The 10,447-nt window shown below is 46.7% G+C and overlaps 1 protein-coding gene across 1 annotated transcript in view; it reads left to right on the top strand.

The window, feature by feature from the left end:
- Positions 1–583: 583 nt before the first annotated feature.
- doc2g (double C2-like domains, gamma) overlaps positions 584–10,447 on the top strand; it is a 45,521-nt gene continuing 35,657 nt past the window's right edge. The window contains exons 1-5 of the mRNA XM_030093186.1: positions 584–918; positions 2,920–3,325; positions 3,840–3,919; positions 4,502–4,576; positions 8,815–8,924. Of these exons, the coding sequence (XP_029949046.1) occupies positions 2,938–3,325; positions 3,840–3,919; positions 4,502–4,576; positions 8,815–8,924 (653 nt within the window). The 5' untranslated portion in view covers positions 584–918; positions 2,920–2,937. The remainder of the gene's footprint in view (positions 919–2,919; positions 3,326–3,839; positions 3,920–4,501; positions 4,577–8,814; positions 8,925–10,447) is intronic.

Here is a 10,447-nt window from a genome sequence, read left to right as displayed (position 1 = left end):
CTATTTGATTCATTTTACGACTGTGGCAGGTGGCAGACGTTTCTGCGAGGGCTGCTACAGTTGGATGCATGCAGACAAATCCGAGCACGCGCGCACACTTGCAGACACGCGCATATGCTCGGCCGATATTGGCCGTAGTAATAGCCAACACAAAGTAATCTGGCAGTGTGATTTAATGGCTGGCAGTGTGCTTTGTTCAGCTCAGTCAACATGTTGAATTTAATTTCCTTTTTCTGTCCTTCAGCTGGCGATTTCTTTTTCTTTTTCTTTTTCTTTTTTCTTTACGTCCCAGAGAAATATTTCCTATTGTGTGCATTTTTTGTATTTCCACATCTATTTTCCTCCCAAAGCACTGGATGTACGTCCCTCTTCAGCGTGCTCTTGTCTTTGCTAGTGATGCCTTGTGTTTGTCTCTGCGATGTTGGTTTGTCTCCTCATCTGTCTCTCTGTCTTGCTCTGCTTGTCTCTCTCTCTCTCTCGCTCTCTTTCTCTCTCTCTCTCTCTCTCTCTCCATGTCTCGCTTTTCACTGCCCCCCCAGACACACTCGAAACCACTACCCTTGTTTTATTTTATTTTTTTCCTGGGTTTCCTGAAATCTCCCCACTGATGAGAAACTCTGTGACAGTACTATACATGCTCTGTCTGAAAACGACTTATGGGGATTTTAAGTGGATACGTCACAACTAAAGGGGAAGGGGAAGAGGGAGGGACGGAGGAGAGGAGAGAAGAGGAGGGCGAACCATGAACAGAGACAGGGAGAGAAAATGAGAGAGAGAGAGAGAGAAGTGAGAGAGAGAGAGAGAGTACAGAGGGATATATTGACTCAAAGCTGGTCTGCATGCTCCACAGTGTGTGAGAGACAGAGGATGTGAGAGCAGGCAAGATGGAGTGCTGGCACAGATGAAGACTGTCCCTGGGTACGTTTTTGTGAACGGCTATATATATGCATGCGAGTGAGACTGCTTGTAAGTGTGTGTGCGTGCGTGTGTGTGTGTGTGCATGCACATGTTCTTGCACGATGGCGTCCCAGTACATGAAGAGAGTGAGAGTGGGTGAGTTGGCCAGCAACATGCTGAAAGTGATGCTTTGTACATGGGAACCGGAGCAGTCAATTAGGTTCTTATATAAGAATGAAAGGAGCGACTGAATGAGAGGAGGTGTCGTTGATGGGAACCAGCAGTTTGGTATCTTCATCTGTGTTTGAAGATTAACACATGTGCGTGCATGCGTGTGCGTGCGTGCCTGTGTATGTCTTCTTTGTGAGTGAGCGAGTAGCTGTACTACAACTTAGTATGGTAAGGATGATCGGGGTGTGCTCTGGGAAATGTAGAGGAAGACTTTACTTGGAGTTAAGGCGTATTCTGTGTTAATATGGAGGGGAGCGTATTAAAAGATTACCCCCGTACATACGCATATATGTATGAGAACATGTGAGGAGTTTTTCTATGCATTAGAAATGAGCAATAGGAATGCTGAGAGGAAGCAATTCAAGCACCAGCATGGTATTTAGCACTTACGTGTTCTGATGTGGCGCTCTCTTTTTACAGCTTATGTATACCACTGAGACTCTTTCAATTTGCAGAACAACCTCAGTGGAAACCTGTATTTTGGGAAAATGGATTGGATATCACTTATACACATCCATAGGAAGGGATTCCTTCAAAAGTGGACCATACTGAATGAGAATATATCTTGAACGTAACAAAAGGTGGTACAGTAAATCTAATTATCTGTCTGCCTATAGAAAAAAAAAGTCTACAGATTTCATGATGAATATGAGGCTTAAATCACTTTGCAGGCAAACTATGAATCATCATGTCATTTAAAAATGTAAAGATTTGAATACTTGTTCAGAAACGTGCAGCTTTTCTCTGCCGATTTTTGCTTCAAATAAAAACTGGAGTCACAACTTTTCTCAATGCAGAGAATGAATCACAGTGCTACAACGAAGCACAAAGAGTGTCAACTTCACTGAATCAGTTTAAAGCTGAAAGTGTATCAGTGGTGGAGTTTGATCCTCAAACATCGTACACACAAAAAAAAAAACGATGTTTCAGGCTCAACTCGATGACGAGTGGTGCGTCATCCTCAAACGACCTGTTGTTGTGACATTACTAGACAAGTTACAAATTTGAGAAGCTGCTTCTTCATGATGTTCCCTTTCAGTTTATTTTAACACATGATCAAATCAGTTTATTTGTAATCTAGTTATTTTTATCTGTTATAGTTTAATCTGGGACAGTGACATAAAAACAGAGTGAGGACTGCCACATTTCAGCTTGAAGTTTGCTTCTCGCACCATTAAAGTCGAACTACTTGCAGCACAGTGGGAGCAGGAAAGAGGCGAGCGCCTTTGGTCTGCCTCAGCCACTGTGAGGAAAATAGGAAGTTATATCATTGGGCTTAACGAAGACAGAGTTTGGTAACGATTATTACACTTCATTTAGTGACAAATATGCTAAGGACTGAGAAAAGGCCTCAAATAGTATTATGTAAATATTGCTCAAGGGACCTGCAGATGAAAGAGAGAGAGGAGTGAACGAGTGAGATAAGGAACGGATTAGAGTGAAGTGCAGATACACAAGTGGCATCACTTGTTCATACTTTTCAGCACCACATCTGAATATTCATTCAGCACAGACTTGGTGTGAGTCACGCCTGAAGTGCCAGAGGTTCTGACAAAGTCTATTTCGGTTTGGACAAGTGAAGGTTGCAACAGTGAAAACAGAGACGTCTTTTCCGGCCTTCCAGATTGATTCAGGAGTATCGTGAATTTCGCCTTATTCCCAGAGTTCTGACCCCTGCTGCTGCAGAAACTCTCAGGAAGTGGAGGCTCGCTGGCGGTGGTATGACTGTGTGTTTTATCTGCTCCCCGTCTTTGATTCTCACTGCGCTCGTGTCGTTCTCTCGTCCCACAGCCCCATCTGACAGTCCACATGAGTGTCTCCAAGCCTCCCCCACCGCCCTCCACCTCCCACCTGGCCATCCCCCCTTCATCCACCTCCACCCCTTCCTCGTCCGCCTCCTCCCCCTCGGCGACGCCCCACTCCACCGCTCTGCCCCCGCCCTCGCCCGTCAAGATCTCTATGCAGGAGCACTTTGCCATTAACGTGTGCCCGGGGCCCATCCTCCCCATCCCACAGATCTCAGACTTCTTTCCTCGATTCCATGACTACCCCTGCACGCCACCACCTCCCAGGGAGAAGAAGATCCTGAAGGAGGAGACGTTCAACGGGGAAACGGGCGGAGGATTCAAGGATGGGGAAAGAAGAGGGGAGAATGACGGAGACAGGGAGGAGGTGTTTGACTCTGATGATGACGACAGTGAGTTTCGAGGGGGAAGAGTTGTAGTCGATGCTCAAACTTGGACCAAGTGTCAAACTTTGGGCAGACTGAGAAAAAAAATTCAATATATCTTCTTGTTCTGCTCAATTTGAGTCTCTACCCTTTTTCTTTCTTTCTTTTTTTTTTTTTTTTTTTTACCAGCATATGCTTGTATTGTGGATCCAAACATTTTCCCGAGTGTTTGTCACTCCCGCTTTATGTGACTGCCGCTGTGATGATTTATTACACAGCGCCGCGGTAGTGGAACTGGAGGTTCTGCTCATTCCCAAACAGTAATCAAACAAGACAGATCAATTCATATTAGACAGCATCATGCTTTTAAGAGGCCATCTGCTGCAAATATGACTCAGAGCTTTGGAGTGTTTGTGTGTCACTTAGTGTTGCTGTGCATTTTGCTGCCAGTAACTACGGTACCGTGTTTTTTTTTTTTTGTGTGTGTGTGTTTGTGTGTGTGTGTGTGTGTGTGTGTGTGTGTGTGTGTGTGTGTGTTTAGCTTACCTGGGAACGCTGGAGTTCACTCTGCTCTTTGATCAAGATAACAACTGTCTTCATTGTACTATTCACAAGGCAAAGGTACGCACAGCTTTAATGCCGTCTCCATTTTAAACAGACCGTCCCGCTGTTTATGTGTTTTGTTCCGTGATCCTCCGTGAAGCCAAAACAGTAGTTGTGTCAAGATTTCATGTCTCCCACAAGATGTCCAAATGGTGTCTCTCAAAACACTTCCAGTAAAGCGTGTTGGCTGCGCTCTTTTGGCAGCTCGTCACTTCACAACAAAACCGTCCCGGAAAAAAAAAAAAAAAAGATTGTTGTGTTGCAAGGTTGCCTTCACAGAAGCATTATCGTACAAGGACACAAGTCGTGCATTACATATCGCATACTGTCACATGATGTTAATTATGTAAATCTGGCTGAACAGTTCCCTTGAGGACAACACAAAGAAGTCGAGGAGGGTAGGAAACACTGGCATAGAAAATAACGCCCAGGAGCGTGTTTCAGACGTAACTACAGTAGAGGAGGTCTGTCGCTGTCTTTTTCTGACCCTGTCAGTTGTGTGAACTGTTTGAGGGCATGATGACGTCACCTTTGACCTTAAAGTGCGTGTGTGCGTGCGTGCGTGTGTGTGTGTGTATGTGTGTCTGCTTGCGTCCACAGGGACTGAAAGCCATGGACTCCAACGGACTGGCCGATCCATACGTCAAGCTTCATCTTCTCCCCGGAGCGAGCAAGGTCAAAGTCTCAACCTCACCTCATTGGCAATTAGTGTAACTCGCCACCACACCGGACCGTTGCAGACGCTAACACACCTTCAGTAAACCTGTACATACCGCAGTAAATTGTTGTAAAATACGATATTTCATTCAAAAATATATATTAACTTTGGGAAGTTAAAAAAATGTCAAGAATTTTTTTTGTCCATGAAATTGTCAGGTGTTCGTTGTTCTTCATCAGGAACCAAGCAGAGGTCACAACACTCACGGGAAAGTGCTGAATGGCGGCGGTCTAATTTCACGTGTCGTTTCGGGCGGGTGAACAGGAAGCATTTTAGTTTGTTAGTGTTTAATGTGACTCTTCCAGTGCTCTGCTTTATCGAGCACAAACATGTTCTGGTCTGCTGCGCCGCTCTTGTCTTGTTTTCGGTTCAAGCGCCAGGAAAGATAAGGGGCGCCATAACAGCAACCCCTGAGCTGCGACATAATGCAACCTGTTGTCGGCCATTTTGGCTGGAGGTTGACACAAAAAAAAAAAAGAGCGCGGTGGGGCGCAGAGGTGAGGGAAGTTGAACGAGGCAAATGTCTCAGGTCCAAGTGCTAACAATAACAACGTCTGGGGCAGATTTTTTTTTTCTTTTTTTGTCCTTCAGGCTTCCTCTGGAAGTCTTCTCTCTCGTCGTTATCACTCTCTTTTCCCCACTTGCCACCCCTATCTCTGTCTCTATCTCACTATCTGCCTGTGACCCTCTTTGACCTTGAAATACCAACAGTGTGCAGCGCAAAGGGAGACAACTGAGAGGGAGGGAAAGGGGGGAGGGAGTGGAGAGAGGGAGGGGAGCGGACTGGGGGGAGACAGATGAGGGGAGGACAGCAGCAGGTGGTTGTCATGGAAACAGGGAGGATTGTTACACGGCTCACGTCAACAGGCAAGTGTTGATGGGGGGGGTGAAGGGGGGGTATGGAGTGTGTTGGTGTGTGTGTGTGTGTGTGTTTGGAGGATGGTTGGGGGGGGGGGGGCACATAAACAGTGAGTAGGTAAGAACCCATGAACCATACCAGACGGGGGAGGGGCACGGCGTCATTTGGAAATTGGGCGAGCGCACGTGAGTAAGTGAGCAGCAGGACTGACGCACATCAGCCCCGGCGTTCACGCTCAGAGTCCGCGATGAGTAATCCAGACCGGAGAAGGTCTGAAGACAGGAGTACCTGCCTCCTCTGCCCCACTCACACACGCTTCCTTGCCCCTCCGCCTTCTCTCTCTCTCCTACACACACATACACACGAGCACTTTCTCTCCGCCACAATACGGTCAAGTATGCCGTCTCATGGTGTCAAACACACACACACTGCATCGCATGCAGCACATGACCTTGTGTGTATGCAGACACATGGTAAGGATTTAGTCACAGCACCAGAGGAACTCCCTCCCTCCCTCCCTCCCTCCCTCCCTCCCTCCCTCTGATAACTGCCTCTCTCTCTCCCGTCTTCACGCGCAGACATGCACAGACACAGCTCTTCCTGCTGCCGCTGTGGTGGTCATTGGTATTTTCGTCCGCCCGCTCCGAACCGAGGTGCATAGTAAATTCACTCCCAGTCGGGCTCCGTTCTCGCAGCTCTGGGAAGTCCGGATCCACTAAAAGGGAGTGTGAAATAAGTAAAAGGATTCACGCAGACAGATGGAGAGAAAGGAAGAGTGCGGTGGACAGATGGAAAGCAGTGGAGATAAAACATTTAGAAACAGAATCAAAAGCAGCGCTGTGAAAGGAGGGAAATGGAAGGAAAGCATTGGGGGACTGGTGTTTTGAATATTTGTGGATGGAGCAGAAGCTCAAGATTTGTTTTCACAAAACTAACCTCATTGAGTCAAAAAGGAGTAATGATTACTTTGCTAAGTAGTCGTTCTGTGCAGCTGTGCGGCGCCGCTCGTGACTCCGCTTCTTCGCGGCTCCTGCTGCACGTTAGCGAATCAAACAAATGACATCGACTTAAAACAGGAGTCCCTTGATGGAACATGCTCTGGAGGGCTGCCTCTTGTTGATAAGCCCAAAGTTTCCTGCAGGGAGAGAGAAAAAAAACGGGGGAAAGAAAGACTGGGATGAGAGGAGATGGAAAAAGAGGAGAAGCAGAGAACAATGCGATGTGAGGACAAAAAGCAGACCCAGAGATAGACGATGGCAGAGAGGGTTCAGGCCCCGAGGCACTGCAGGAGGCTGACAGCTGAGAAAGTTAAAAAAAAAAACTAAAAACCATTGAGGCTTCAGTTTAAAGGTTTGGATATGAGCAGGAGTTCATTGAGACAGAAATTCACACACTAGACTGCTCATCCTTTTGTAGACTTTAGAAACGCCATCAGTTATACCACACTCTTTGTAAAGTGAAAGCCCGGTATTCAGAACCTGAAGAAAAGTGAGAATGCGAGGTCATTTGATAGAAAAGGTGCTGCGCTATAGTCTGGAGGTGCATTAGTCACAATAACATATCATGCTCACACTCACACCAGAATGTTAATGGCAGCCGTGCAACCACCGGAGCCCATTAGGAGCATTCTGGACTTCATTGTTTCGCCCAAGGAGGAATTAACACTCGAACAGAGTGATATCAGGTCGGACCATCAACTTCAGCTGATTGTATCAACGGAGCTGTCAGCCTGTGATGAAAGTAAAATGTATTAGTAAGCAGAACAGCATCTGTGTTTGATAATGGGAAGGTTTTTTTTTTTTTTTTTTTTTTTTTTTTAATACACCATGTATGCATCAGGAGTGGAGGTAGATGGGTTTGCACTTTTTCTGTCATCAAGTGGCCGAGAACATCTAAGCAAGCTCTGGGCTCGTGCTTCTCTCCATATACGTTATCATTTTCAAGCTGGGTATAAATTAGATGCATGCATTCGCTGACCACTAATTTTAAAGGCTTAATGATGTTTTTAATGATGTAGCAAACATTAGAAAGCGTGAGGAGATGTTGCATCCGCGAGAGACCGTTTGATGGTGCAGAACCTCTCACATTTTATTTTAGGGGAAATATTTATGGCAGCAGTCAGTGTTCGTTGACACGACATAAACTATGGCGCCCGTGTCGCGCACTGAAATGGTTTGGCGCTTTTTTTATGTGAGAGCGCAGTACTGGATTGCTGGCAGGTCTAGATGGAAATATAACTGCTTTCGTTTTTCACACAGAGGAATGACCTACATGTGAGACCTTGAGTACAAATGTAAAGCTAATTAGTGGGTTCAAGTTGATGTTAATTATCTGATATGTTTAAATAACACATTTTATTAACCTAAATGTTGCGTTATTTGCATTATTGAACTATATACCGACATCTCATCCTTTACTTTGGAGACTTTAGAAGAAAAAAATACCAAGAAGCTAATAGAAAAATGAAACAGAAGTAAGCAGAGAGAAGGGTATTTAGAGCCCATAAGTAAATGCTTTTCTCCAGTGATATCCACTCCTGCAGCTCTGAACAGAAGATTAGTTCTGCCTTTATCTCTTTGAGACTCTGCAGTGAGTGAAATGTTTGTAGAACTTCAGCTTTTGAGCCAGAGGATTGACTCTACGCACAGACATTGTGTCTCAAGAGTCAGTGAAATTTTACTTGGATCCAGTCCCATTTTCATGTAGTGTATAAACATCACCAATAATATAGTCAGAAATGAAAACTTAAAAAGAGATGAACATACCCTCAAGGCAAATGTGGGATGTGAGGCATCAAGTGGGAGCAAACTTTATTTATGGATGGTGATGGTGAAGCCGTTAGGGGCTTGTGGGCATTTCTTCTCCTGGAATGCATTTTAATTTTTCATGTTGATTGTGTTGTGCAGGCTAATTGGCTGCTGTGTTTTCATGTGCTGGAAACGCAGCGCTTGTTATAGAGGTCTGGCTGCTGCTGAAGCGCCGTTTCGCCGAGCGGAGAAACAGAGAAAGAGACAGACAAACAGGTGCGATGAGGGGAAAACCTTTCGTCCGCTCAATCCCTTCCATGAAGTCGGCAGCAGATGTCTGCGAATTCCCGAGGGACGAAGATAAATGATGTTTCCCCACTCTCTCCCTCTCTCTCTCTCTGTGTTTTTTCTTGATCTCTCATCGCTTGATTTTGCTCCATTTTCATGATCTTTTATTCTCTTTTGCTGATTCTGATCAGTCAAAACCGCGGCCTCGTCCTTTGAGCAACCCTTGCACCTCTGTTGTTCTTTGAATCTCTTCTTTTCCCAGGGCTTTCTTTTCACGTGTCCATTCCCTGTTCCCATGCAGGCGAACAAGCTACGCACAAAAACCCTGAAGAACACTCTGAATCCGGTGTGGAACGAAACCCTGATCTATCACGGCATCACTGCGGCCGACATGACCACCAAGACACTCAGGTAGGCGCTCCGCTCCGGCTTTATCTCTGAATACACACACCTGTGCTTCTTCTGGGAGACGCCCAGGTGACTGTCGTCCTATGCAGCAAATAAAGAACTTTTCCAGTCCTCCAGTTGCTGTGCAGGTGTTGGCTGTGAGGCGAGTCCCCGCCGTTCCACGATCCAGGTCAAACGTAGCCATCTTGGCCCAAAAAACTGACGCGCTCATGTCGTTCCCGCGATGCGGAGATAGACTTTCGTGTGTGTTTTGTTTGTGAAGGTGCAATCAGCGTCGGTTTACTCAGCCTAAACGTAATAGGGTCGGATGGTATTGTTTGTCCTCGGGAGATACGACGCAGACGTATTCGCACGGGCGCGCGCACAAATCTCATCTACACCTCACACACACAAATGCAGGCAGTCAGGTGTGTGTGTGTGTCAAGGGCAATCACTGGCGGGAAAGAGCATGTGTGGCGCCGCCTCTGAACACACACACACACACACACATGCTAACTCCACACATCCTTTGGTGTTTTTCCCAATAGGCTCACACACAGTCAGAAATAACATTCGCTCCCTCTCTCGTCACATGCGTGTGCGCCGCACAAACATCCGAGCAGAGCGAGGTTCCTTAAATACAAAGGAAAACCCACCTGACCTCCATTCAAGGACACAGCCCACAGTCACACACCAGCATGGGGGCTCTGGGTAGCCAAAATGAGGAAGAGGAGGAGGTGGAGTGTGACCAATTTTGAGCAAGGGATGAAGAGACTGAGAGAGAGAGCGAGAGAGAGAGAGAGGTGCCTGCCAAGATCAACAAAGAGAGCAGGAGGGAGAGCGTGAATGATGTCGAGTGACAGATAAGCGGGTGTCGGAGAGGAAACTGGGGAGGCCAAGAGTGAGGAAGATGACAGAGTCGGAGGATGGAGAGAATCCAAGGGTCAAATTGACAGAAAAAGAGAAAATGTGGCAACGAGAGAAAACTGGTACCACGGATAAAGTGATGAATGAGTAAATTCACTTAGCTGAGAAAAGAAAGAGAGTGATGGGGAGGCGTTTACTCAGAGGGGAAAGAGAAGACGAAAGAATGAGGACAGTGAGAAATATGTAAGACACCCAATGAGCCCGAGTGAATGAGACGCTCCCTGACAGCAGGGAGAATGAGCACAGAATGCAGCAGACGAAGACGGGGAGGAAGAAAATCTGCTTAAACTCTCTCTGGATGAGCTCGGGCTCCATCACAGCACCTCCGCCAAACAGACTTTGTTCTTCGTCACATCTCAGATAGCGGCAGGCAGTCGGCGAGCGGGAAGCTGCGGTGGGATTCCCAGAGAGATGTTTACTCACTGGGTCGTGCCTTTGCTGCATCCTGCTCTGCTGGTCCCAGCAGCGAGACGAGCAGGGAAGCCGTCCTCTTTGATCCCCTGCACAATGGCTCGGCCTCTCCATAGACCCGCCTGAAGGCCTGGACCGTGCAGAGGTTTACTGTTGGTCTTGGATCACGCTGCAGTCAGACAGACAGACGACGTGTTGTAGCGGGAAAA

The sequence above is a fragment of the Salarias fasciatus genome, chromosome 6 (genome assembly GCF_902148845.1).
Source record: "Salarias fasciatus chromosome 6, fSalaFa1.1, whole genome shotgun sequence".
Taxonomy (NCBI): Eukaryota; Metazoa; Chordata; class Actinopteri; order Blenniiformes; family Blenniidae; genus Salarias; species Salarias fasciatus.
The sequence above is the reverse complement of the archived record's forward strand: the minus strand, read 5'-3'. Positions and strand labels throughout refer to the sequence as shown.